This window comes from Larimichthys crocea, chromosome XIV (assembly GCF_000972845.2).
Source record: "Larimichthys crocea isolate SSNF chromosome XIV, L_crocea_2.0, whole genome shotgun sequence".
NCBI lineage: Eukaryota > Metazoa > Chordata > Actinopteri > Sciaenidae > Larimichthys > Larimichthys crocea.
The window spans coordinates 7,161,932-7,189,787 of NC_040024.1; the positions used below are offsets into that span (position 1 = coordinate 7,161,932).

A 27,856-nucleotide genomic window follows, 5' to 3' on the forward strand; every position below is an offset into this window, starting at 1 on the left:
TACAGATTTTAGTTCTTGCAAGTGTTTTTGTGTTTAGCCATGCTAAACCACAAAACAGGGCTTACAGTGATATAAAGTGAAGACAAAAAGACACTGCGTCCTTTGGTGGTTTGTTGCACTGTGGGCTCAATGTCATCTTTGAAGAATTCTTGGTGGTCTGGAACCTCCTCAGTAAACGTGGACAGTGAGAAGTATACTGTTGACTCGCATGAGATTCCACAACTTTCCAATGTGTTGCCACTGCCATGTTCACCTCTGAAGATATGATTAATAAAACACATCAGAATCAGCAATTTTGAGTGAAAAGCAGTACTATGCATCAATTACAAAAATTCAGAATTACCTGTAATGAAGAACTTGTCCTGGGAATCCACTTTCATTTGCAAGTTTGTTCTTCAGATTAGATATTGTGTCTTCTGCCAAATTCACTGTCACCTCGAAGTCTCCCTATATCACATATTTAGAAATGGGGAGCAAAAAAGATCCATTCAGTCTTTAGTTTGAGCGTCTGGGATGGAAATGTCACTCGCTGCACGCTGTATTTGATTTCTTTGGCAATATCTTTAACTTTTACCAAATATTAAACATCAAGGACAAAAGCTCACATATATGTTTGGTAAATGTATTTATGTCAACTTTCAACTCAAGTTCAGAAAAAAACATGACTACCAATGTTAACAACTGGTAACCATAGTGTATTTACATTTATCTGAAAAAGACCTATGGTGCTAAATTGAGGAGAGAAAATGTCACAGCACTGTGCTGTATGCGCTGTACATCTCACCTTGAGCATGATGTGGCATCGAACTGTATCAGTTCCATAGGTTTCAAGAACCTCTCGTTTCATTTGAGGAGCGTTTCTCAGGTTCTCCTTTGGTGTGAATATGGCATAGATCATGTCTCCATTTGCAATATGTCTGTCTTCTAAAGACCCTGTAGGTGAACAAAATCAAACTAACCACTTTACACATTTTATTGTACATACACGCACGCATACATAAAGTGCACACAGGTTGGTAGTCATGCACACAGTTGCAATCACGCCTTTAGCTGATTAGCTATTGTTGGGTTATGCATTATATGCTGTTTATTTTTCATTGTGGGGGTGTGGTGAATGGAGTGTGCCAGAGGGCAGTATTGGGCCCAGTGTTCCCTTGGTGTTCAGAGAGAGGGCAAGAAGCAGATAGATATGTAGCTCGGCACACTGAATAATGACCTCTTGTTCTTTATTTTAGGCTCCAGGAATGGTTGACCTTACATGTGTTGAAGAATGGATCATCTGTCAATGGCATTCCATCTACCGTGTAGAGACATACGCCTTTGGATGGACCAACACTTTCAATGTGACAGATCCGCAACATCAGATCTTCGACTGTGTTTTGAGCAGGATCCATATCTGCAAGTTCAAAATGATCTTGGTTAAGGTATAAAATCATATATGGGTGTGTTACATAGAATTTAGATGAGTATCTGTGTTATCATCATAACATAATGACATGATACATGCTTACAGAGAGCCCTTAACCCTTGATTACAGAGAAAACATTAAATAACAAGACTTAAGAGTCATGCCAGCTGCTCTATGATTCTGTATTCAAGCACAGAGGTGTTTTGAGTGAAATGCTAATAAGGTTGTACACAGGGTTGTAGACACCATCATGCTAACATGTATTTTAGCATGAATCTTCTGATTGGCACTAAACACAAAGTAAAGCTGAGCCTTATGGGAAAGTCATTAGTTTTTTGGTATTTGGTTATAAACCAAAGTATCCACCAAATGTTGGTCATGTAGACATAAATGACACAGGAATTTATAACGATCTATCCAAAGGCCTTTTACTTTCAGCAGAAATGTGACCCTCATGATGGCGCTAGAGTTAAAATTAGAGGACCACCAAACCACATTTAAACATTTGGTAGGCAGTTATTATTTTTATTTTCTTTTGGATGCCTGAAAATGAACTGCATGTACTTACTTCTGTCATTGCCTAAATGCCTAAATGTGTATTCATAGTGCCTGGCTACCTTAAGTGAGTATCCAAGTATTTGTGCTAGGCGCTTCTTTATGTTTGGTTAACACATGTAATTACACCTGCTGTACTGTTTCATTCCGAGCCTGTAACAAACCCACATTTTATTCTCCAAACTAGCTGCTTTTTTTTGTTTGTTTTACCCTCCCTTCCTCAGTGCTACCTTGAAGTTTCTTTCTCTGTGTGCTGCATAAGCTTTTAAAAAATATACCATACTAAACTGGATGTGTCTTACCTTTGATGTATTTGGGTTCAGGACATTTGGGGTATGTGTACTGCAGAGAGAAGGACTTCATTGATTTTTTCACAAACATTGCAGCTGAGAGTGTTGGAGCTCTGAGTCTGCGGATGGCGTCTCTCATGGTAGAAAAACGATTCTTTTCCACCTGGCTTAATCCTGTTTGAAAATATATCATCAGTTTAGATTATAATATGCCAAACTGCTCTTTTGTTACAATTAAATTATAAATCAACACATATTGCAAACATATCAGTAACATTTTAGTGGCTTATTAGAGTCCTTTTACATAGCTAGCTTCGGAGCAGTATTAAATAATAAAAATTCATAGTAATTTTACAAAATGTGTTTTTACTTGCAAATGACAATAACTCTCTTGAATTCTCATTGGGAGCATGCCCCAACGTTGTCAGGCATGCATACAAGCATGTGGAGGTCATACAAACTACAGATTATCATTATGAGTTGCTACAAAGACATTTTGGCAAAATGGACTAGCCTGACGCATCTTTTTTTGCTTTGATTTTGGGGATGTCTTTGAATTCAGCCCTCTGTAGGTTAATAGTTTTAATTTCCATTAATGATGTGGCATCCTTGTTCTTAACACATTACCCAGTCCATATCAGGAAAGATATCCAGCGTGATTTCTTTTCCTGTTGAGATCTGATGTGTTTTCAAAGTGTTCCTTTAATTTTTTTGAGCAGTTTATAAAACATCCAATTCTTGTTGTTGATGTTTTTTCTTCATAGAAAAATAATAAAAAAACAAGTTCAATGGACCTCGTTGACTGTCATGCTTGATTTTCAGATGAAAAATACTGGTTACACCAATTGACACAAACCAGTGTCAGTTGGTGTAACCAGTATTTTTTATTAAATTGTTATAATTTACAGGAAAATTCATGGGGAATAAGATGTAACCCTCTATTGCAATGTGCTAACATATTTTTAACAGTTTATACATAATTTGTCCAATGTTATTTAGAAAATGGCAAGGATTTTCAGAATTTGTCCTGCTCTATATTGCAAAAACGCATACAATTTTATTTTAAAATAATCCTAATGAAATCTATTTTCAAGTGATATATTAAAATCAAGTAACTGTTTATATATGTACACTTGCATACACTCTAGGTGGAAATAAATAGTTAATAGTTCTCCTTTTGTTGTGGTTACACCACTTGACATTTTCAGGGGCAATCAGTCTTTCGTTTTGTAAAAAATAATTCAAAAGCTATTTGAAACTACATGAAACCAACAGAAATACAAAATATACATTTTTGCAAACCCGATGGAAGCTTTTAAAACTATATTTTAAAACATTTTTTAATTGCTCATTATGCAAACTCTTATTTGTCACTGACCCATCTACATTTGTTTGTCTATATTTCCACTTTTATTTATTTATATATTTGAGGCCTTCCTAAATAGCTCTTTTCATTACTTAAAGGGTACAACTGTTGCAAGATCCAACTGTTACCTAAAGGAAAATAAAGGAAGCATCTGACAATGATCAGTCATGTGTGTACACTATATAATGTAAAAGAGGATCATGAAACATTTCGTGATCAACAGGTTTCTCTTCTTCTTTGTCTTATTTCCTTGTGGTCGGTCTTTCACATATAAACAGCTGCCAAGCCTTTTTACTTCCTACATGGTTATGTTTTGTAAGGTGTGTGGTTTGAGAGAGAGAGAGAGAGAGAGAGAGCGCTTTGGTAGAGAGACATGGGTAACAATAAGAGAGAGCGAGCCTCGATAAAGCTGTCATTAATCAGAGACATAAAAAGATTGTTTCACAGTGGTTACATTCAGCAGGTATAGACACGCCCACAGCAACACACCTCAGCTCCCCTCACCGGAGAACCTGCTACGAGTTGATCCTGTGTGAATGTGCGCGTTGGTAGTTGCCTTTTAAGGGCATTTCCTGGAATACTTTCAAGTCTTCTTATTGTAGCAATACTAAGTCTAAGACAATACATTTTGTTTCATGTCTAGTGAAAAATGTTTTGAGTTTCACACTTATTTATTCTGAGTAACCTTACCTATGGTGTTCAAATCTTCATCTGTTACACCGTCCAGGAAATCTCTTTCATCTTTCACACCAAACTCAAGAAATTTTAAGTAATACGACTCCAGTCTCTGCTGCTGAAGCAAGTTGAATATTGCATCCATCTGACAAAGATACAAACCAAAAACTCACAAATGGCAGATTATTCCAAATGAAATTCATTACTCATATATGAACTGATACCATTAGTAATATTTCTTCAAGTTGTTAACAGTTACTGTGTTTTCTGTAAGTAAGAAAAACTTACCTTGGAATGTGCAAAATGAAGTGCAACATTTAGTTTCTGTTTCAAGCATTTAACAGCATTTAAGGTGGGGCAGTTTCAGAGAAAACGAAACCAAAACAAAGAAACACACTGTGGCTTTGGGGATTTTGCAACACACTTTACCATAATACACTCTTTTACCAACTCTAAGTAGAATAATAATTTACAAAATGAACAGCATGTTGCATGGAAGAATATTTGAAACTCGAGATTAAGACCATAAACTCATGAGGAAACTGTTTACTGAGGTCATAAACCAAGAGGGGAAATGTCTCTGTTTTGTCCCACACGCGACTTCAAACTCCACCGGGAGCGTTTCTCCCTCCAGACTTTGTTCACTTGCTCAGATTTGGTCATTTTCCTGGTTCATGTTCTTCTAAATTTTGTTTTTACATGTTTGTTTTTACGCAGTTTGTACGGAGGTGTTTTATTTTGAAAATCCACCGGATTCTCTATGCTGTTTGTGTCTGGCTTCCTGTCAGCTCGTGGTGCCGGTGGTGTTAAATGGACTCCATTTAGTGTGTTTTCAGTCAACAGAGCTGCCCCCTGCTGGCCATTAGAAATAATGCAGGTTCAAAGACACTGACTGGAAGCTTTGTGTCTTCTCTCATGTGGACTGATGACGAGAACAATGTTTCTTTTAGAGATTTGAGCCAGAAAATCAACTGGAAACAAGAACAGACAGGAAGCCAAAGCATCAATAAAACAATGAATGTTTAATGATTAACAGCTGTTATGAAATCAATATTTAAACTTACATTCCATGACTTTCTCTTAAAATATATATATACAAAATATGTCTTGTTTTCTTGTAAATAAGTATTGATAGTGTTATTATGCTAATACTCAGTGTAAATCAAATCAAAATCAGACATCAGTGGAATCAGTACAGCACAGTCCTGTATAGATTTTCGTCTCAGGTGAGAAGCTCTCTACGCTCTGCGTGTGAAGTGCTGCGAGTCTCTGAACTCCAGGTAGAGGCTGAACAGCAGGTGCAGAGACTGGATCCTGCTGTTGTAGACGGGGATGTCCAGCAGGCTGCAGATGATGTCGGTGTACTGTCCCAGGCTGCACTGCAGGCGGGCCGGCGGCAGCTGCAGGCGGCCCAGCAGCTCCTCCAGCTCGGCCGGCCACTCCTGCATCAGGCTGTCGATGTCGGGCATCGCTCGGCCGTACTGAACGCTGGCCGGAGGTTTGGAGCGATGCAGGGCGCTGATGCTCTCCACCCAGCTGTCCACGGCCCGAGGGTTGGTCTGGGGACTGGCGACGCTCGTCACTTTCTTCAACTGGAGGAGGGGAGGTTTGTTTTACAAGATTAGTTTCTGGGACAGTTTGAGGAACGACACAGTAAGTTACTTACCAGTATTCTACTGCTGTACCAGCTGCTAGTTAGCAGTCCTATTAGCTGACTGAATACCAGGGAGTGTTGGTGTTTGTCATAGAGCTTTGGATTGCAGAGAGCAGTGTGTTTGGGGATTGGGGCCTGGAATTTGCACCTAAGCCGGAAACTCAGCATCTGAGACAGACAGAGGCCGGCTTGACGACAGGGGATACAAGGTCAACTACAACCGGCTCTGAACAGGACTCTGACACCGGGGACGACAAAGACATGACGGGCTCAGGTACAGTGTGAAGTCTGAGTAGAGTTTATAGTGAGTAAAAGTTACAACAAAATGTTTCCAGTCTCCTTCCTGGTTGATCGGACACGTTCAGATTCCTATCGGAAGGAGATAAATCTTCAGCCACTCTTTATTTTGATGATGGGCACACCATGGGGTCAATCACCCCAGGATCATACCATTATGAGAGAGAAGTGTAGTGATACAGGCCAGGTACACACAGATAAAGTGAAGAAATGAGTGAAAACCTGGCTGCATTTCAATGATAGTGGAGACTACACGTGAGTGCACGTTTTTCACAATGAAAATATCTGTCAGAGCAGGGTCACCAACACACCTGCACAGGTGAAAACGATCCATAGAAATAAGGAATTCATGAAAACACTGCTTACTAACACACAAACCATTCATAACTGCTAAATTAGGCTGATAGAAGGTTACGAGTGAGAGTCAAAAGAGACGAATCTTTAAAAAGAGCTGAACTTCCCATCACTGGTACATATATTTTAAAGTCTCCTCAGTATGTATTTTGTATTTCTCTGTAACGTAACACAGAGTTATGGTTATCTCTGGTTCTGCTGCATCTGTTTGGATCCTAGAGTCACATGATGAACCTGTGGAGGACTTTTAATACCGTGTCAGACACAAATCAGAGTGTATGTAAGTTCTTCAGTCTGAAATGAGTCATGCTTCTACCATGACAGTGGCCCCACATCGGCCCCATGCAGGTGGACCCATAAGAAATTAAAAATACTTGAAAGTAGGCGTCAGTACCTCGGTGGCTCCGTGCTGTTTGGTCTCCTCTGACAGCCACAGCGACAGCACCGTGGGGTCCGCCTGTTTCACGCTGGGCTCGTCCAGAACCAGCAGACCCAGGCTGTCCCCTTTGCCGTCCGGCCTCGGCACCTGAACGTCACACAGGTTAACAGGTCATGCAGGTAGTCGTTGGTTTTATCAAGCAGAACCAGAAGGCGGCGCGTTCGTACCTTCAGGAAGGCGTCGATGTCTCCGACGGCCGGGATGAAGTCCGGGATGAACGGCTTCAGGCTGTGCTCCAGCTCTATGGACGGAGGGGTGTAGCTGAGAGGAAACACAGAGGTTAGACGGGTCGAAACCATATTTAGATTTAAGATAATCAGCACGATGAATCGACGACGACTGACGATGAAGACCCCTCACCGTGTGATGTACTGGAACAGCTCCTTGATCTCGGTGCTGACGGGCAGGTTGGCGTAGTCGGCGGGGTCGTACGCCCCCTCCGGAGCCTTGCTGGGCTCGTCGTCATCGTCCGAGTCGTCTTCGTCAGAGTCCTCCTCCTCTTCCTCTTCGTCTTCATCGTCCTCCTCTTCCTCGTCCTCCTCGTGTGGATTGACCCCGGGCTGCACGCCGGATTGCTCGCTCGCCCTCAGGGGCTTGTGGTCTTCATCGAACTCGTCACTGCCGCTGTTGGCCGACATCAGGCCTCGACCCTTCCTGGTCCTCCTGGAGTCTGACTGAGAAGAGAGTACTTCTGTACTTTTCGTGTACTTTTACTACTGATACTTCAGCTCAGAGAAGCTGAGAATACTTCAGGGTACCCACATGAACATGTGGGTACCCTGAAGTATTCTCAGCTTCTCAGTCTGACTGAGAAGAGAGTACTTCTGTACTTTTCGTGTACTTTTACCATTGATACTTCAGCTCCAAGAAGCTTCAGGGTACCCACATGTTCAAGAACATGTGGGTACCCTGAAGTATTTTTAGCTTCTCGGAGCTGAGAATACTTCAGGGTACCCACATGTTCTTGAACACTGAATTCAAGGACCCAACACAATCAGAGTTAATAACTAAAGGAACATATCCTGTTTACTCAAATTAAGTTCTTGCACTAAATATATAAATTCAAGGATTATTTTCAAAACCTTTCAAGGCCCCAATCCTTGGAAACCCTAACTCTAACCACTCAAACTTTAGCTGCATTCTTGTGTGTATTTCTGATGAACACCACCATGCAGCGGTGATGATAGCCGAGCTCAGGCCGCCCGCAGAGCGCTGCCGCCGGGCACTGAGGCCGCGGAGGGACCGGTCCCCCGGTCCCCCGGTCCCCCGGTTGCCTGGTTACCTGGCTGTGGCCGCCGCACGGTGTCGGGCTGTAGACGCTGGCTACCTCCTCGGAGTCGATGACCTCCAGGCTCTCGTCGTACGGCTGGTTCGTCAGCAGTCTGGTGTCTTTGGTGCCCCGGGCAGCTCGTTCCATGGAGGGGGCCAACACAGATCTCCCAGCTCGGTTCTTTGAGTTTCAAACGTGTCGGTACCGGGCCGAGCTCCGTTCGTCCGCGGCTCAGATGTTAGCAACGGCGGCTAGCAGCGACATACCGAGTGGTTTCCTGGGCAACGGGCCCCCCCAATGCATCATGGGCATGTAGTTCTTCTTTCTTCTTCTTTGTAGTTTTACGGCAGTCTGCATCCTTATTGTTGCACACACCGCCCTCTGCTGGACTTTAAATTCTTTTAATGAACCCAGTTCTGCATTTCCACATTCTGTTACACTCTTGAAACTCTTCCTGTCTTCATCATCTCCTCCTCTCCTCCATCTCCATGACAACCATCACATCCTCCACTGTCTCCGTCTCCACGGCTACACCGACCAGTTGGATGTTTCTGTGTTTACTGTGCCCTGTTCTTAGTCTGTCTTAGTCCTGCTTCACCTTGTACTTTATAGAACTGTCTCCCCTTCTCCTGGATTTCCCAATGTTGTTGTTATTAAACTTCTGCTTTTGATCATTTTACTTTCATTTTTCCACCTCCTCTTTCTCTGCTGCCTTCTTTTGCAGTTTGATCTGCTTCTTCGTTCCCTTTGTTAAATGAGCTGGTACCCACGTGAACGCCACCTCCCTCCCCTGCTGTGCTCATCTGGATGTCCTCAACAGTATTTAATATAACTACATGACACTGTGGGGTCTCTGAGCAGCTCCGTCAGCAGCAGACTGCTACACCCACGGTGTAAGAAGGTCCTTCATCCCTGCTGCTGTGAGACTTTACAACACCTGCACCTGATCATGTTGTAGTCTCTTGTTCATGTCAACCATTGCTATTTTTTGTTCTTGTTTGTTTTGTTTTTGTTGTTGTTGTTTTTTTAAGTTTACGTTCTACCTTAGTACTTGTTTTGTAAATCTGCACATTCTACTTTAGTACTTTTTGTAAATATGTACACTTGTGTTTTCCCTCCTTGATTATTTTTCGCTGCTGTAAACAAGTGAATTTCCCCCGTTGTGGGATAAATAAAGTATTATCTAATCTAATCTAATATTTCCTGATGTGTTTTTGCTGCCCTGTTTTTAATGCTCAAGAGTGATGAGACAAAATCGCTACATAGGATTATCTTCCTATCCACCCTGTCCTCCACCCATTCTATTGCCAAAACTATTGCCCATAGATAGATAGATAGATAGATAGATAGATAGATAGATAGATAAACCGACATGTCTGTAACGTTTTAATTTAAAAAAGTAGATTGTATTGTTTGAAATCAAGTCATATAAAAGTTCCCTCACATGAACATTCTGTTGTGTGTGTTGTGAGTCCATTTATGAAATTAACTTTTGGTTTAGGGTTCCCCATCTATGCCACCACATCCTATATACGCAGTGCATTCTGCTAACACGGCAGTATATATGAAGGAAGTTAGAGATGCTCTCTTCTGTTTTTTAACCTTTGAATGTCATAGTTTTTTTTTTTTTGTGTTTTAGTCAGAGAACACAACAGAGAGCAGCTTCACTCAGCGACTAAACCACAACAGTTTCCAATCACACTGCAAAATACATGTGAAGTAACTCTTAACAATATTTTATGTTGGAAATGGACATGTTTTGAGAAATGTTGCCCTATTTGTGGGTTTTAAAGTGGCGCAATGTACCGTCCTTGTTTCCATTTCTGTGAAACACTGGCCCACTTTCAATACAGACAATCTCACCACAACCGATGTAAGCAGAAGAGGCTGTTTGAGTTTAGTCGTTATTTGTGTCACAAGTGTGTCTGATTTATTGAGTTTCGTATGACATTTTGAGTAAATTCTGGACAGAGATTAAATGTGAAATGGAAAAAAAACAAACTACACGTCTGAACTAAAACTTCACACCTCACAAGACTGCACGATGAAACCAAACCACAAGCACATCTCAGTCTTCACCCTCTGCAGTGTGTAATACAATGCACTTATATCCGCTGAAATCAACAAATCAACATCTACTTACATTTAACAACAACAGCAGAACATTTTAGTCAAGGATCAGAAGTCTTTCCTTAACTCTCAGGGTTTATGGTTTATGAAGCTTCTATATTCATATCTGAATTTGTACGTGATTGTCAGAAAAGTCTGGTTAAAGTTGGGTTGATGTTGCAGATCAGAGTTCAAGCTTGGATCAGTCAGGATCCAGTGGTCTGTAGTCCACATCCAAGAGGTCACAAGGTTTTGTAATCACTGGTGGTAATAATAGACATCCAGGATATTTTGTGGTGCACCTTTACCCGTTTGTAGGACTATACAGCTATTTCCATGATGACATCGTTGCTGCCTCTTCTCTCTGCAACCAACCGTGCTGCTGTGAGCAGAAGGAGATCAGTGGTCAACTTTGTGTACAAATAATAGATATGTGTCCTAATTAATATCAACATTAATCAGGTGAAGGCTTTATTTAGATTGATTTTTGCATTGAAAACTGAGTCGCCATTTGACCTGAGGCTTCCTTTGCTTGGTATTTACAGGCTTTTGTCTTGGATACTACTTGTCATAGCTTGACATACACTTACATGTTGTTATATTCAATAAGTCTGGGTACTCGGGAATTCACATCAGTTTTTCTACACATATTTGGAGTAAAGCCTTAATACTGATTTTGGCCATACTGTCTGTATAAATAGTCACGGAAGTCATCAGTTATGCAGACGGCTCCAGATTGTTTTTAAACTTACTTTGGTACCTAAAGTAACACCTTTGACTGTCAAACACTCACTCAAGAGAGCTGATTAACAAGCAAACAATTGCCTCAGGGCTGCTCCTACCTCTCTTCCTGTCTCTGCATATGATTCCCAGTAAGATGGTGGACAGCAGGTAAGGAGTTCCCACCACCAGGTGACAAATCAGTCTAATGACAGAAACTGAACTGGAATCTGCAGACGGAGGTGAATCTGTGATGATAAATGAACTCTTAACTCTCTTATTTAAACCAACACAGTCATGAATACCTTATGTCTCTCAGCAAAATATATTGTTTGAGACTTGTCAAACCGAATCAATGTCCTGACTCAAAGACATGAAAAGACAAGTTTTCTGTTTGAAACCTGCATTGTTTACATTTATGTTGTTAATCTCCTGCTGTTTCTAGCAAGCATCAGTCATAGAAGTAAAAAATAGAGGCACCAAAATCATCTAATAAACAAAATGGTGGCCTGCGGTGCATATCTACATCACTCAGGCCAGGTGAGAAGTTAAAGAGGATCTTCTGCTGCTGTTAAAGGGGAAGTTGATCTTTGAGCTTACAAAAAAAGTGTTTATTAAAACCTGTATACCCAAACAAAATATCAGTGGCTCAGCTCACTGTGGGTAATGCAGCTGTCAGGGTTTAATAAGGAAGAAGAGATTGTTTGTCTCACTTTCTACAGCCAGCCAGCTGCTCAATGATTCTCCACCTCCAGAGATGCTGCACTTGTAGAATCCTTCATCAGATTTCGAAGCGCTATGAATGGTCATCTCTCTGGTGGAGTTGCTGCTTATGCAAAGGTCATTTTTAAAGAAGTTAAACCTGTGGTTGATGGAGTTCACCTCAGCTTTGCAGCGCAGAATCACAGCATCTCCCTCCAAGACAGGGAGGGTAGGACTCTCCAGGATCACAGTCCGACCTTTAGAATGGAAAAAGATCTAACACTTCTACTATCTAACACTTTTACATATCTGTAGACTTTTTCCTGAGTTAGATAACAACTCTAGACTGTTTGTCTCACCTTCAACAGCCAACCAGCTGCTTAATGATTCTCCACCTCCAGAGATGCTGCACATGTAGAGTCCTTCGTCAGATTTCGAAGCGCTATGAATGGTCATCTCTCCGGTGGAGTTGCTGCTGATGCAAAGGCCGTCTTTATAGAAATCAAACCTTTGGCCGAAGGAGCTCGTCTCAGCTTTGCAGCGAAGAATCACAGCAGCTCCCTCCAGGACAGGGAGGGCGGGACTCTCCAGGATTACAGGCTGACCTTTAGAACAGAAAGAAACTAATTTTGTCCATTGTCTTATTTCACTTTAAATAAAAGCTTCATTTTTAATCTAACTCAGGACAACGTTAAGCATCACCACTTATTTCCAGTGTTTGTGTGCAATACCAGTGATGGTGATGTTGACGCCGTTGCTCATCTCCCTGTCTTTAGACTCACACCAGTACACCCCGCTGTCAGTCGGATAGGTGTTTTCAATAATGCAGGTGGAGCTAAAGGATTTAGAGCCCCAGCCGTTGGCGCAAGGTCTGACCCCACTCTTTGATGTTTTCCTCTTCACCATCCAACCGGTGGAGTTCAGCGGATCCTCACAGCTCAGAGTGATGGATTCGTACCAGAAGAACTGAGACCTGTCAGGGCTGACCCGAAGACAGGCTGCACGGAGGGGTTGGAGGAGAGAAAGGTAGGGAGTAAGTAAGTATAGAAAATTAAAATAAGACAGGAAGAAAGAAATGAAGGCTAAAAGAGCAAAAGTAAAAACAGCAAGTGGAGAAAATGTGAAAATAAGAAACATCTGATGAGAATGGTGGAGGAAAGTATAAACGAAGTATGAAACTGTCATAAAAACATAAAAAGGATGACAAATGTGAAAAGTAAGGGTAAAAAAAAGAGGGTAGAACAAAAAACAAAAGGCAATGATAAACAAAGAGAATCGGAGACTGAAGACAAAAATGGAGAATATAAACAAATGAAATCATTGATTTTTTTTAAACTAAAAAAGACACTACTACTCTCAGCAACAAAAGAAAAGTAAGAAAGTAAAGAAATGTTTAGACTCACACAGCATCAAGCAGAAAGGTGTTAGCTGCATCCTGTCTCACCACCAACAGACAGACGGACAGACGGGTCTCTGCACTTCCTTTCTGTGAAACTCCACCCTCACATTTTTTGTTGCACATAACAGAACGTTTGATTTAAATCAACACTTTCCCGAACAAAAAAACCTGCATTCATTCATATTTTTAGCAACTTTGGTGCAGCACAGTGAGCCTTGAACATACAACCCTGACATATTATCACTGTCTAGAGTTGCAGTGATTATTGTGTTAGCAAACAGTTGCTTATTTACACCAGCCACGCTCTGGTTCCCCAGGTCAAGTCCTTATGGACTGAAATACCGCTGACCCACTTTGAATTTATTTAGTTCTACCTTTTTAAACCTATTAGAAAAGTTTTGAAAAGCACCTTTTCCTCCTGCTAAGACACAATGCAAAGGTAAAAAGAAATTGCAATGTTAGAATTGATTCACTAGGTGGTGCTCTTTGTGTGTTTTTAGGCTAGTGTGTGAAGGAAGTGAACAATGTGAAGTGAAGAATGAAGTAGACACCACCTAGGAGGAGGACAGTCCTAAAAAACAATTGACAATTTAATTCCCACATAATCTGTCGAAAAAAACATAAAACAAGAATTCAATTAATTTAAATTAATAATCAATACCCCTATACACAACCCCAGACATCAAAGCTTATTTTAACACATGCAATGCCATTTTTAAACAAAGTTTGATGGGATATAGAGACATTATTTTCTTATAGACATAGATTAGAATTATAAAACAGAATTTGAACTTTAAGTTTGTGAAGGTACTCTAGGTCATCTTTCTTTGAGAAAGATCAAATCTGTTGCAGCTGGATTTGTTGTAGAGCCGTGAAGACCTTTCACATCTCATGTCCATTGGTTCAGCTTTAAGTTCTTTTCTCACGACCACTCTGATTCCTCTTTTAAATCTGCGAGGAGTGTGAAAGGGTTATTAGACAGGGCTGGCAATGGATGCGCTAAGGAATGTCGACGCCGAACTCTTGCACCAGGGTTCAGGGTAACCATTGGGCTGATCGAAGAATCCATATTGTCCGTCTTTTTCTTTGCTTTTTTGGGTAAAGAAGAACTAGACGACACAACGTCAAAGTCCAAAATGGCAGGACTGCTGTGGATACGATGGTTTCTTGTGATCGGGAGGTCAGGTCCTGGATTGCTGTTTTTTTGTGGGATGCCAGGTTTTGGACCCTTATTCTGGGGTAAGTTTTCTGATTTTGGGGGGTTGCAATCGGTTGCCATCGTTGGCTGGCCAAGTTGGTAAAGATCAGGACTTAGCAGAGAATTGCTGTTCTGTAGTTGGAGGATGATCTCTTCTTTTTCACGAAGCTTTGACCTCAGATCATCCACCTCTCTTGTCAATCTCTCAATGTTGCCGTCTTCATCACTGTCAGCTCTGTCAACCCTGACACTCAGTAGAAGCGGTTCATTTACAGACATACCACTTATTGTACTTTCATCTGACAACTTCCTCGTCAACGGCAATTTTTGTTTCCTCGCTGTATGAATACAAAAATAACCAAACACTGTTAGTTCACATTGATCCTATTGAAGGACAAGTCAATATCCCCAGTACAATCGACAAAAGAAATGTTATTAGATTATCAGGTTCAGATCATACAGTTTGATGACACCACAGGGAATAGTTGAATACAGTCTTGTCTCAGTGTTTGTGACTTACCCGATTTTTTACATCTCTTCCAGACAAGGACAGCTGATCCACATGTGGCCAATAGAAGTAAAATGGTCACTCCAACAGTGATGACAGTGGGTAGTAAGCAGGATCTCATGCAGTCAACTGAAAGGACAGTAAAGTAAATTATCTTATCAACAAGGAGACGAAAAATAATCTTATCAGGATCAGATTTCATTTTTCTTTTCCTCTGAAAACAATTTTATCTCCTGTATCTATGCATAACAGACTTATAAATGCATTTCAAAGAGATTGCTCTAAAAGCTCTGCTGCACCTGGTATGAGAATCTCTGTGTTTCTGGTCTGGTTGATCTTCGGCTGATGAACTCTGCAGGTGACGCTGTGGTGAGAAGACACTAGATTAAGTTTAGTTTATCAATCATGCAAAATATTCATTTAAGTTTGAGTAATAAACTAAATTTGAACCTGTTGGTAGCATCCTGGAGAGTCACTCTTCGTGTCACAGTGTAACATCCACTGGTATCTTGATGTCTTCCTGGATCGTCAGCAGGAATGTTATTTCCCTGATCATCCAGAAATGTGATCTCCGGCTCTAACAACGAGCAGTTGGCCTCACACTGAAGAGTCACCTCTCCCCTCTCAGCTGAAACGACTGAGAGTTTCGGCTCAGAAGCTGCACCTATAAAAACACCAAATCACAAAAGTGTTTGACTCAACATTTCGAGGGAGGACCACATTTTTTCAAGCTTGAAAACAGTCAATCACCAAAAGCAATCAAACCGGACAAAACTTTCAGGCAGCACTCTTAGGCAGACCTTACTCCATGCTGAGATGTTAGATGACAATCATTCAGCTCCAAAACCTTTATTATAAACAAATAAATGTCACTGGACATACCCACAACAAGCTCCACTGTTGTAATGTCCCACGGAGCATTCTTCCAGAGCCTCATGCATTTGTATTTCCCTGCATCAGACAGCTGCACGTTGGAGATCCTTAATGAGATGTTTCTGTTTTGCAGTTCGCTATTGATGAAACTTGTCCTGTACTCGAAGGCCGGATTCTTCATCTCATGAATCTCACAGCCATCCCGGTACAGGAAGACGACGTTAGGCTGCAGGCCTTCCTTGGACCACTCCAACGTTGGAAAATCATCAGTGTCAGTGATGTTGAAACTGCAGGGAAGAATAGTATCCCCACCAGCAAATGCCAGGACCTTCTCTGGTGTATCATGCATCAGGGATTCTCCTTGGAAATCAATTTAGAGAGATACTGGACACTGATATAGTGGGGACTGTTTCCAATATTTCATCTTCCCTCAATGAAATAAATAGGTTGGACAAGGAGGAGTGCATTTCAAACACACTGCAAACTACAGCCTTGACTCTCAACAAAAACTCAAACAAGCAGTAAATCTCATAATACTGGCCCAACAGCTAGCGGCTACAGTTTTGCAACAACATTGAATCAGCTGCTGACATACAGTAGGCAGCAAAAGGCATGCACTGTATGAAAGCATCAAACTGCTCTTCCTCACAAACACAAGCTCCTCTGCCTGTCCTGAAGAGAAGGTGCTGTCCAACAGAACATTATAGACACCAATATTATCAGTATATCATCTATATGATCACTCTGTACAAGAACAAGGGAGACAGGGGTGACTGATTGTAAAACCATCAAATGCAGAGTCATCCAAATTAAACTGAACGCCTAGCAGGTCACTCCCCTTACAAAGAAATGTACAGTGCTGGAAAAAGTATTCAGATATTTGAATGAATAATGTGAAAGAGTTCATATTTCAATCAAACTGTATGCGAAGTTTAGAGAAGAAATGTCAACTCAAACATACTCAGACCTGAAGAAGTCTTTCCCCCACCTTCTTTCGTTCATTTCTAGGAAAATCTAACCGAATCCAACCTCGTGGCAGACATACGAATAAGTGTATGGAAATAGCTGATCTTTTCGCTGATGGTCTTTAGTCATACAGAGGCATCAGTATCTAATTGAGACTGTTTCATAACCGGTTAGGTATGTGTATGAAGAGGGTACTTGAGTAAATGTTTCACAACTATATATTTGAAATAATGCATTTCTGATTATTTTTTTTAACAGTTTGATGATATAAACCAAATTGTACATACCTGTACAAGAAGAGTGCAGAACAGCAACCAGGAAAAGATAATAATACATCACCAAAACATAAAATCTGTGGTTTCTTTCTGCTGGAAACGAAAAAAGAGAAAAACATGTCAGCAAACAGGAAAAGCTCTTTGAACCCGGTGTGGCCGTCTGAGTCAGACTGCACTTCATTCATAAAGTTATAACTCACCTGTCCCTGTACGTTCAAGATTATTCAGGAAAAGTGACGCTTGTTTTAATGTGCAGTGCCGTGACATACTGTACGGTTGAAGTCACACTGATGGGAAAAGCTCCATTAAGTATTGAAAAATACAAAAAAATACAGTTTGAAAAAAAATGTCTCCCTGGATACAGTTGTAGGTTTTACTGCTTTCAACACAGTTGGTTCATATTTCACAAAATGGCATTAAGAAGCAAAAACAGACACCAGGGTTTCTAAATTAACACTGGTTAACAAAACATTGGCAAGTCAACTCTTGGTAAAGTTTTAACTACAAGTTAAAAGAAAATTAGACAAAAACAAATAATTTAACTATTTACATTGCCTAACTAGCGTAGTTTTCCGGCTCCCTAAACAGTCTTGAACTCAACACAGACACAGAAAAAGATGTCGCAATCTCCAGGTTATGTACTTTGCACACCTGTTGCTGTGAAAAGAGGTCATGTGAGGAAGAGTAACAACCATAAATCATAGTCTCTGTGACATCATCACCCACAGGTTTCCGAAGGACTGTTGTAAAGCTCAGCTTCCCGCTAATGTCAAAATGGGCAAAGAGGTGAAGCCATGGTCGCTCAAACAAATGATCTGTAACAGCACCCACCTGTCAATCAAAGCGTCCATAATCCTGCATAACTTTAAGCCTTAATATAATGTGAACAGGTGAGTTGTATATAAATTCACCCTCAGTACAGTTGTCATGAACGGGGAAATTAGCTACAGAGACCAAAACTGTTTTTGTACCAGGCTGTAAACATGTTTATTTCTTTTCTTTTTTAAAAATCTTTTAACCATCATCAAAATTTGGTTCTCTTTTCAACATGAGCTAGCACACATAGCATATCTAAGGACAGAAAACATGAAGCAGAGCGGAAAAGCTAAAACCTGACCGAAGATAAAAGGTAAAGGTAAAAAGAAATGTTAGAACTGATTCACCAGGGAGTGCTGCTTATGTGTTTTCAGACTGTTACTGAGTGAATGAAGTGAGCAGTGAAATTTAACAATGCAAGTGTTTTATTTTATGAGAGTATAAAAGATAAAAAAGGACAGCTGTAAAAAAAAAAAACATAGAATAATTGAATTCCCAAACAATCTGTAGAAAAACATTAAATAAGAATTAAATTAAGACCAAAGAATATAAATAAAGCTTATGTGCTTAATATCTGTAGAAATGTACAATTTATATAACACAAGCTACAGATGTAAAGTTCTTTTGTGTACAGGGCTAGAATCTTATATAAGGCTCAACACTAATGTTATTATATATAAAGTTATTTCTAGAAAAGCACACAAGCACAAGTCAGTTTAAAGAGCTCCGTGTTTGAGAGGAATCTCTGAGATCAGCTTTATCCATTGTAGCGAGTAGACAGTGGCTACAACCCAGTGTTTAAAGCACCTGTGCACCTTTGTGGACTAGTTAGCATCTAGTTACAGGAACCAAACTTCTAATCTAGCTGCTAACTGGGTCTGTGCAAAAATCTGACTTCTGTTGTCATGTGCAATGTTGCTTGTTGGCTGAACCAACCACTCGTGTTTGTACAAAAAATAGTAATAAAGCTAATAAAGTATTTTCACAGATAAAGGATATAGAGACGTTATTTTCTGAAGACTGAAATTAGAAAACCAGTTGACCCAAAATCCAAAAATCATATCCCCACTGGTTATGCAAATCGCTAGCTTTCACTCACTACGTTTTCAGGAAGACTGAAAATTTTACTGGTGTTTGTACTTTTCTCATGACAATAGCTGCTCTCAATCCTCATCTACTTCTGCCAGGGGCCCAAAGCGGTTACTGGACAGCAGAGCAGATGGTGTTAACACTAAGGAAGATCGACGCTGAGGCTTGGAAACTTTTGGACCAGGCCTAGCAGAAGTCATGCTCAGTGAACGGGTGAGATTCTCTGGATTTTTCTTTGCAGTGTTGGCCAAAGAAGAACTGGACGCCACTGCAGCATAAACGTTCAGGGCAGGGCAGCTGTGGTTACGATGGCTTTTTTGGATCACGTGGCCAGGTGCTGGACTACTGTTTTGTCGTGAGATGCCTTGCTTTGGAGTCTGATTCTGGGGTAAGCTGCCAGATTTTGGAAGCTTGCAGTGGGTTGAGGCTGCAGGATGGCAGATTGTTGGCTTGTCAAAGTGGCAAACAACAGGGCTTAGCTGAGGTTTGCTGTTCTGTAGTTGGTGGATGATCTTTTCTTTCTCACAAAGCTTTGACTGTAAGTTAGCCACCTGTTTCTTCATCTCCTCAATCTTGCTTTTTCCCTTGTTATCCTCAGGTCGGGGATTCAGAAGTGGTTGATTTAAGGAGACAGAACTCTTTGTACTCTGATCTGAGGACACCCTCATTAAAGGCAATTTCTGTCCCACTGCTGTATGGATACAAACAAACAAATAGACAAACAAAAAATACTGTTAGTTACACATAAATCTATTTCTAGCTCATTGACTTTTGTAATACTTGACTTTCTGGTAAGAAGAAAGTAGAATCCAGTTCAATTACAGTTTCTCCAAAACTCTGTCTACCTGTCTGCTTCAGAAACAATTCCAAGATCCTTTCATTGGTTAATAAAGCTCTTAATGGTCGATTCCATCAATTATATGATTTGCTTTGAACCTGTGAACCTTTTAGAGCCTTTAGGTCTTCTGCTAGTGGCCTTTTAATTTTACCTAAAGTCAGAACAAAAATCCACAGTGAGGCGTCCTCTTTTAAACTGAAAGTTTCAATATTAATTTCATGAGATTTAAAATGGATTATTACTGTAATATTAGCACATGTAAAGAGTGTCTGGTTAAATATGGAAACAGGCAGTGTTGTCTTTTAGTATGAGTAGACTGATCTTGATCTGCGGTGGTCATACTAAGTTCATGACTTTCAATGGACCTCTACTTCCTCCCGCTAAACCTCTTTTACTCTTTTTCTGAGGTTTTCTAGTTGCAAGTCAGAGGTTCCTTGTTCATGAGGAGGTGTTCCTTCATGAGATTTGATAATTTGAATAATCACCACCTCCTAACATCGCCATATAAGGCTGCCTGTTCCGCTACATTTGTGGGCAAGTTTCGTCTTGTTGCTGCAATCAGCAGAACAAAAACTTTAGCAATGTTCAGTGGGTGTAATAGAGAACCACCAAATATCACTACAACTGTCGTAATGCCAAGGTGTGTCATGAGAGCGGCGCTCAACTGTGACAAGAAGTGTTTTGACTCTGGTAGACTCTAAACGTCTTTCTAAATCTAAGGAACCCATAAGTAATATGCAACAAGACAGTCCTGTGTGACGTTTGGCTGATTATTCCCTCCCTGAGTGGAGCTGGTCTGACATCTTGTGGGACTATTTTGTTACTATATGAGGTTAAACTCTCTAAGACCAATAGATTTGTACCTTTACTGCCTTGTCTAATGAGTTTCTAGGCCGAATTCAGTCTTGTCTCAGTGTTTGTGACTTACCAGATGTCTTCCGGACAAAGACAGCTATTCCACATGCTATTACGGCTAAGAAAATGGTCACTCCAACAGCGATGACAATGGGTAGAAAGCAGGGTCTCATGCAATCAACTGAAAACACAAGAAACACGATGTTGACGTAAGTAAATTATGAGATTTACATACTACTATACGCCAAAAGGACACTACAAGACTAATCTGTTATCCTGGACAGATTTCAGTTGGCTTTTCTACTGCCCACAGATGTAGAAAACTACATGTGAGTCTTCCATGACCAAATTTCTATACCCACATCATTTCTTTAGGGTAAAAAATTACAAAAATGAAATATGTTAACTTGAAATGGAAAGAAATTACTAATACATTACACAGTGTCCTATTTTGGGGGATTTGGGTTATACAAAGTATAAACAAATGTTCAAAATTCATGATGATGACACCTAAATTGTGACTTTTCTTTGGTAATCCAGCTGGTACAGGTGAGTTGTTAAAGCTCTGCTGTACCTGGTATGAGAATCTCTGTGTTCCTGGTCTGTTTAATCTTTGGGTGGTGAACTCTGCAGGTAACGCTGTAAAGACAACATTGAGACAAAGTTTATTTCATAACTCATACATGTAATGTAAATAAAATAAAAAGGGACTCCTAAAACAAAACTGTAACTTTTCTCTGATAAACTAACAGATTAAATCTTGTTGATGCTACACTGACTTGTAATCAGGTAAATGGTGTCTCTGTTATTGAGCAAGTGGGCAATGTAACTGGACTCAGCAGCTTCTATAGACATATAGACCTGGACCTGGTTGATGATTGGCTGTTAGCAAAGTTGTACAGTTGAACATATTTACCACCATATCACCAAATTGGGGACGCTAAATCACTAAAATGCAAATTTCTACTCAACGCTGCTCTAAATGACATGATATAAAGTATATCTTTAAGTAACAGACTAAATTTGAACCTGTTGGTAGCATCCTGGAGAGCCACTCTTCGTGTCACAGTGTAATGTCCACTGGTATCTTGATGTCTTGCATCATCAGCAGGAATTATGTTTCTCTGATCATCCAGAAACGTGACCTCCAGCTCTGGTAACCCGCAGTTGGCCTCACACTGAAGAGTCACTCCTCCACTCTCAGCTGAAACGACTGAGAGTTTCGGCTCAGAAACTGCACCTATAAAAACAGGAATCACACAGGGTGTGACCTTTCAAATGTTCTAATGCTTCATTAAATACCTGTTCAAAAGAAAGTCCAAATCATTCATATCATGTGGGTGGAAACAGGATAATAACAAACTACTCAAACAGGCATCACCACCTGACCTAAAACAGACAGCCAAATATGCAACACTGTATTGTCAGTCTTGGGTTTTCCACATATTACTTTAGGTGACACTCTTGAATTTACTTTTAGCGAGCTATTGAGAACAATATAATGTTATTCAATTAAATCATTGTAGTTAAGTATGCAATCACATCTGAGGGTCTTTTCAGTCAACCCCTTAACTTCTGATCCAAACCATGTAATTCAAAAAAATCACAGTAAATAACTATAAATAACTAAATATTTCCAGCATTGAATAATCTATGAATCATGTCTGCAAACATAATAATCTATAAAATGTTAACAGTCCAAAACCCTAAAGATGAACTGAAGACTCCCCCCTAACACTTTCCTCAGCCCTGTCAAAGGACTGAGATGCATTTTACACAGCAACATTAAGCTTACAGCTGTTTGTTAGTATCTGTATTGATGTACTGAGAGTGGTCAAAGGAGACATCATGGAAAGGAATGTTTCCTTTTAAAATACTGGCTGAATAAACAGGCTGGACGGTGCTCAGCATTGATTTTTCTGGTATTTTTTATCCTATCACTGTTTGGCTTTGTGCTGCTTTGCATGTCTTGAGTTATGTGGTTTATATGAGAGTATTTCAAAGGCACAACTCAGGTTATACATCAAAAACTAGCTTAGGTTACAAAGTTTTGTGGAATAAGAATTGGTTCCTGCTATGACTCGAGCTGGATCAGGCTCAGGTCTGAATGGACGGGGCTGTATCATGGTCAAACTTGAATGAACAAAGACTGATTGAACTCAGATCTGAATGAACCGAGCAAGATCAGAGTGAAGCTTGAATGAATTGGATTAAACTGGTCACTGGCCTTAATAGATCCTCTTGGCAAGGACCCAACTTTCAGGCCTTTGCAGGCCTCTACTCCATTATATAAACAGAGAGGTTTTAGATGACTATTATCCAGCTGCAAAACCTTTACTATGTATAAATAAACTTGGCAGGACATACCCACGACAAGCTCCACTGTTGTAATGTCCCGCGGAGCATTCTTCCAGAGCCTCATGCATTTGTATTTCCCTGCATCAGACAGCTGCACGTTGGAGATCCTCAATGAGATGTTTCCGTTTTGCAGTTCTTTATTGATGAAGCTCGTCCTGTACTCGAAGGCCGGATTCTTCATCTCAAGAATCTCACAGCCATCCCGGTACAGGAAGACGACACTGGGCCGCAGGCCTTCCTTGGACCACTCCACCGTTGGAAAATCATCATTGTCAGTGGTGTTGAAACTGCAGGGAAGAATGACATCCCCGCCAGCAAAGGCCAGGACCTTCTCTGGTGGACCATCCACCAAGGATTCTCCTAGGAAAACACAAAAATTTGAGATAGAAATTAGTGTCTGACAATAGGCATTTTGGATCACTAAGAAGAAGAGGAGGTTTTCAGGCCCAGGGTACGTGGAGCACAGAAGAGAGCGAAGAGGACGCTGACGGAGGAAGCTAAGAAGAGAAAAGCTGAGAGTGAGCGAGCAAGAAGCCGCCGGACAAGAGTAAATGTGGGACTGACTTTTAGTGGTTGGTGAGAGCTTGGTGAAATAAAAGGCTGAATGATGAGTCATCCTCCCACAGCCCTGCATCCGTGTGGGTTAAGCCTGCAATGCTTTCCTGGTGAAAATGACTAAATAGGAAGCCCTGATCTGTTTTGAGACAGACTCTGAATTAGAAGAATCTCGACCAACAGGAACCCGGGAACAAAAACTTGTGCAACCTTTGGCCGGCAGCCAGAAGTTTCAAGTTTCACGAGCTTCGTGTTTAAATTAAAAAAATTCCATTCACTACTTGGTTGGAACACAAGGAGGGAATGCAGGAAATGCAATAGCCTACCGAGGTGGTTGCCGTTTTTCATTATACATTTCTGTCCCAGTCTAAGTATCAAGCCAGCAACACTGGAATAATACAAATACTTCATATGAACCCATATACAACTAGAGTAAAACCAAACAAAAGCTACATTTATTCATGTTGGTTAACACACTGTATTAATTTAGTTCACCCTATTCACTGTAATGGTTGTTGTATTGTTAGCATTGGCTTGCTGAAAGATCCTGCAGAGTGATAACCATCATCATCATCATCATCATCACCTGCTTGTCTACCTGACTCTCACAGAGTCATCTCACGGAAGAAACCGGCAGAAGCTGTGATGGAAAAATACAGAGTATAAACACTGTGTGTTGAACCTTAGTAGGAAATTTACAGCGGTATTCAGTGCACATTCAGTCCACAGTGAGAAAACACTGTACTAATACTGATGTTACAAGTAAAAGTTGTTTTGTAGTTTCTTATTATTAGGATTATTAGTATTATTGGCAAAATATAAATCAAGTATCAAAAGTGAAAGTAATCCTACAGCATTGTACTGAACTTTATATTGTTTGCTACTTTAGTCCTGTTGTTCCTAACATAGAGGTCAGGCCACAAGTTAAATCTGAAGTGCTGCAATTTTACAACCTTCCGTTTGGTTTTAGTTTCCCCGTTTTGGTGTCTTGATTTGTGTCATGGAATTCACATTTCAGTCAAAGCACATCTGAGATGTTTGTAGTCTTCAAGGGTCTCAACAAAAAAAGAGTTTGCAGTCCTGATTCCCTTTTCAGGTCTCAGAGCCTGAGTTGCGAACACTCTGTCACCATCTGTTTAAATCTGGACCGAGGAACAACCAAAGACCATCTCAGGGAGAGCAGCCACATAGAGCTCTAAATAAACCTTTGGTGAGCCCAAAGAGTATGCAATCTTAAAATGAGCTCTAAAATAGCTGGCAGTCAGTGAAAGCAAGGCAGGATGAGCCAGATGTGATAATGTTTCTTTGTCTTTGAGTCCAGATCCTGGCAGCAGAGAATGAATGTGCTTTAACAGATATCTGCCTTGTACTTGAGAACGTTTAAACTGTCCTTTAAAGGTTGGCTTTGACATGTTACAGCTGTTTGTTTCCCAATAAAACAAAGATTTACATAGGACACATACCTGCACAACAAGAGAGCAGAGCGGCAACCAGCAAACAACCACAACACATCCCAACACACGAACGACCGGCTTTGACTCTTCTTTCTCTGCGTGACGGAAAAACACAGAAAGTTCAAAGTTGTTCTTGAGTTTTGTTGGAACATGCGCAGTCTCCGGTCACCTGAGAGCGTCTGAAGACTTTTCCGACAAACTTGACTGTAGGCTCGGTGAGGCGTTCATGTCCACTGGGAATATTGTATACTCATAAGTCTGCTTCCTACCTCAATGTACAGGCATGCTGTTAGGTTGAAGTCACACTGATGTGCAGAGCTAAACATACACAGTGAGGTTTATTGTTAAAGATTTCATAAAAAATTACAGTTTAAAATGTGCTTTTTTTCTTTGCTTTTAGGGAATTTTGTGTAAGCAAAAAAGACACCAGGGTTTCTGGTTTGTGCAAATGAACTCTTCAACAATGTTTCTACATGTAAAAATAAACCAGAGATAGATATTTCTGCTGTTTATGTCAGAAAACTTGGGGACAAAGTTTGATTTGAAGATGTAAATTCCCATTTTATCAAGCAGCATTGAATGCCACATACAGGGTCACATGACAATAGTGAAACCTACAGTGCACACAAAAATCAGGAAGGACAGCACAGCAGTGTAATTTACGGAAGCCCTAAAAGGTCATACATACATACATTTTATTTCACCCGTTTTCCCGTGATAATGAATTAATTCATTCGAGATGTCGAGAAAACAAAACGATAGTCTATGTTTAAATCAAGTATTACAGATGTATGGCAAATGCAGGTAGTCCATGATACGGAGCGAGCAAACCATTGCCACTGTAAAATCCCTTTGATCCATAATTTCTGACAAAGGTTGACACATGATCCAGGACCATCCGGACTGTTCCCTCACATAATAAGAATATTCTGAATCATTTTGGAGCAATTCAGCCTCAGAGTTCATTATTTTGAATTGAAAAAAGGCATTCTGTGCAATATTTACTGTAAAATCCCTTTGATCTATAATTTCTGACAAAGGTTGATACACTTTGGCTAATCCTCACTCCAGTCCTGAGATCAAGTGTACAAACCTTTGTCAGAAATTATGGATCAAAGGGATTTTACAGTGACGTAATAGGTTTGCTCGCTCCGTATCATGGATGCATTTGCCGTACATTATGTAATACGGACGCACTTGATTTAATACACTAGACTATCGTTTTGTTTTCTCAAGATCTCAAATTAATTATCTCGTTATCACGGGAAAACAGGTGGAATAAAATGTATGCATGTCATTTCTCCAACATTTGAACACCTGACTCCAGGGACATTTCTAGCTGTCCGGGGGCCCCATGCAAGAGGCTTTTTTGGGCCCCCTTTTTTGTCAACTCTACATAATACATGTAAAGATGCAGCATAGATGCAACCTGATTTTTTTTTTTCTTTGAAAACAGAGTACATAAAAACCTCCACACACAATCAAAACATAAAAACAAGTAACTTAAAATGTAGCCAATTAATGTGAAAACAATAAAAAAAAAACCAAAATAAGAATAATCCTGAAGTTTCAGGTAGTAAGAAACATTTACAGAAACCGAAGCCCTTCAGCACTATTTTGGATCTGTCGGTGATTACTTGTGGTATGTAGAACCACAAGTCTGACGTTTGAGGCCACTGCACAAGATCAACAGCTATTATCTATATTATTGATGTCATGATGCAATTGTAATGGTGCCTACTGTTTTTATCCTCACTTAAAAGCAGCTGGCTTTCATTCATATTGTCTACGTCACTCCCGTGCCTAACACCCAGCCCAAAGATAATTTTGACTGGATGACCCCACAACAGTCACAGCTTCTCTTTTCATAGCAGCTTAGCATTGCTTATAACCTTTTTAAAAACAAAGCTACTGCTTTTTTTAAAGCATATAAATGCTTTACACACCAAATAGTTGTTTGTCTGGATCAAATAAAGACAGGTAGTCACCAAAATATATTCAGGCTGAACTCGCAGCTCAATCTCTACCCTCTCCATTCCAGTGATACCTTCTGGCTAACAGACCCCGTAGAGACCAAAACCTGTAACCAGGCTGTAACATGTTTATTTCTGAACTAGGCATTTTAATACTGCCACTTATGGACACTCTCTCACCCCCCAGCCTGTCTCAAGTGGCCCTTGAAGAAATTACAGTTTTAGGACTTCTGCATTGGCTTCATTTCCCAGTATCAGAGCTTGCCTCTTGGATTTCACATAAGCTACATCGTTAGCATGCCTTGCTAACTAGCTTCCTGCCTACAGTTGTAACCAATGACAGAACCATGACGTAGACATTTAGGAGGTCTGCATGAGAGCCCTACCCCAGAATTAAAAAAACAACAACATTTATATATATACGTAATGTATGTAAAGGTGTATTTTTTACCACTTCATTTTTTATCATATTTATTATTTTAATTAAATTGGTCGTTTTAAAAGTTATTTTATGTTTTATTTCTACTTTCTATCATTTATTTATTTTTATTGCCTTGTGAAGCACTTTGTTTTGAAAGTGTTATTATTAGTTTGACCTGGAGGGTGAGTAGCACATCCCACGTTATTTTGTGTAGAAATGTAAGCTACATGTATCACTTCCGCTTTACAGGTGTTCTAATGACCATTGCTTAACGTTCATTAATGGTTGTTCTTCTTAGAATGTAACAAACTTGCACCACAAAGTTGAACTTCTATCTGCAGTTTGAATTAACCCAAGCTCACCACTACACCAAACCCCCATGGTCCAAACATATTTCAGACAGACCAGTTTGTTCAATGCTTGAGCCTTTAATTATTGA

The 27,856-nt window shown here is 40.3% G+C and overlaps 5 protein-coding genes across 6 annotated transcripts in view; all 5 read right to left on the reverse strand.

Moving 5' to 3' along the window:
• LOC104939330 (uncharacterized) overlaps nt 1-4,667 on the reverse strand; it is a 14,947-nt gene extending 10,280 nt beyond the window's left edge. Inside the window, exons 1-7 of the mRNA XM_010755855.3 lie at nt 4,583-4,667; nt 4,310-4,439; nt 2,266-2,427; nt 1,259-1,396; nt 785-933; nt 344-447; nt 66-255 (exon numbers count right to left, since the gene is read on the reverse strand). Coding sequence (XP_010754157.2) covers nt 66-255; nt 344-447; nt 785-933; nt 1,259-1,396; nt 2,266-2,427; nt 4,310-4,439 — 873 coding nt within the window. The 5' untranslated portion in view covers nt 4,583-4,667. The remainder of the gene's footprint in view (nt 1-65; nt 256-343; nt 448-784; nt 934-1,258; nt 1,397-2,265; nt 2,428-4,309; nt 4,440-4,582) is intronic.
• Nucleotides 4,668-5,296: 629 nt separating this feature from the next.
• ift46 (intraflagellar transport 46 homolog (Chlamydomonas)) lies at nt 5,297-8,765 on the reverse strand. Its single transcript, XM_019257811.2, has 5 exons — nt 8,321-8,765; nt 7,399-7,712; nt 7,206-7,299; nt 6,994-7,125; nt 5,297-5,886 (listed from the first exon to the last, which is right to left on the reverse strand). The coding sequence occupies exons 1-5, from the start codon at nt 8,453-8,455 to the stop codon at nt 5,533-5,535; spliced, it is 1,029 nt and encodes a 342-aa protein (XP_019113356.2). The 5' UTR covers nt 8,456-8,765; the 3' UTR covers nt 5,297-5,532.
• Nucleotides 8,766-10,212: 1,447 nt separating this feature from the next.
• LOC109138193 (butyrophilin subfamily 1 member A1-like) lies at nt 10,213-17,946 on the reverse strand. Of its 2 annotated transcripts, XM_027287587.1 has the most exons (12): nt 17,259-17,946; nt 17,071-17,151; nt 15,827-16,177; nt 15,395-15,608; nt 15,244-15,308; nt 14,957-15,073; nt 13,243-14,774; nt 12,571-12,837; nt 12,199-12,444; nt 11,851-12,096; nt 11,260-11,385; nt 10,213-10,799 (listed from the first exon to the last, which is right to left on the reverse strand). In XM_027287587.1, exons 1-7 carry the CDS (start codon nt 17,323-17,325, stop codon nt 14,161-14,163), a joined length of 1,509 nt encoding a protein of 502 aa, XP_027143388.1. In that variant the 5' UTR covers nt 17,326-17,946; the 3' UTR covers nt 10,213-10,799; nt 11,260-11,385; nt 11,851-12,096; nt 12,199-12,444; nt 12,571-12,837; nt 13,243-14,160. The 2 variants fall into 2 exon arrangements, with proteins under 2 accessions (XP_027143388.1, XP_027143387.1); XM_027287586.1 differs by having other exon boundaries at nt 17,071-17,338.
• Nucleotides 17,947-18,016: 70 nt separating this feature from the next.
• Nucleotides 18,017-25,196, reverse strand: LOC104930126 (butyrophilin subfamily 2 member A1). The gene is made up of 6 exons (XM_027287589.1): nt 25,033-25,196; nt 23,024-23,374; nt 21,686-21,896; nt 21,231-21,295; nt 20,730-20,837; nt 18,017-19,654 (listed from the first exon to the last, which is right to left on the reverse strand). The coding sequence occupies exons 1-6, from the start codon at nt 25,079-25,081 to the stop codon at nt 19,038-19,040; spliced, it is 1,401 nt and encodes a 466-aa protein (XP_027143390.1). The 5' UTR covers nt 25,082-25,196; the 3' UTR covers nt 18,017-19,037.
• A 421-nt stretch (nt 25,197-25,617) lies between these two features.
• LOC109137073 (galactose-specific lectin nattectin) overlaps nt 25,618-27,856 on the reverse strand; it is a 28,401-nt gene continuing 26,162 nt past the window's right edge. Inside the window, 1 exon segment of the mRNA XM_027288163.1 lies at nt 25,618-25,637. Within this exon segment, the coding sequence (XP_027143964.1) occupies nt 25,618-25,637 (20 nt within the window).

What these genes read in the sequence shown, in the direction of transcription:
- ift46 (XM_019257811.2), bottom strand. Translation starts at nt 8,455, where the DNA reads ATGGAACGAGCTGCCCGGGGCACCAAAGACACCAGACTGCTGACGAAC. An exon ending in CGTGCGGCGGCCACAGCCAG is followed by an intron (nt 7,713 to 8,320) that starts GTAACCAGGCAA and finishes CTCTCTTCTCAG; the next exon opens with TCAGACTCCAGGAGGACCAG. An exon ending in ACATCGACGCCTTCCTGAAG is followed by an intron (nt 7,126 to 7,205) that starts GTACGAACGCGC and finishes TGTGACGTTCAG; the next exon opens with GTGCCGAGGCCGGACGGCAA.
- LOC109138193 (XM_027287586.1), bottom strand. Translation starts at nt 17,239, where the DNA reads ATGAAGTGCAGTCTGACTCAGACGGCCACACCGGGTTCAAAGAGCTTT. An exon ending in AACAGTGGAGCTTGTTGTGG is followed by an intron (nt 15,609 to 15,826) that starts GTATGTCCAGTG and finishes GTGTTTTTATAG; the next exon opens with GTGCAGCTTCTGAGCCGAAA. An exon ending in GAAGAGATGTAAAAAATCGG is followed by an intron (nt 14,775 to 14,956) that starts GTAAGTCACAAA and finishes GTATTCATACAG; the next exon opens with CGAGGAAACAAAAATTGCCG.
- LOC104930126 (XM_027287589.1), bottom strand. Translation starts at nt 25,081, where the DNA reads ATGTGTTGTGGTTGTTTGCTGGTTGCCGCTCTGCTCTCTTGTTGTGCA. An exon ending in AACAGTGGAGCTTGTCGTGG is followed by an intron (nt 21,897 to 23,023) that starts GTATGTCCTGCC and finishes CTGTTTTTATAG; the next exon opens with GTGCAGTTTCTGAGCCGAAA. An exon ending in CACAGAGATTCTCATACCAG is followed by an intron (nt 20,838 to 21,230) that starts GTACAGCAGAGC and finishes TTGTGTTTTCAG; the next exon opens with TTGATTGCATGAGACCCTGC.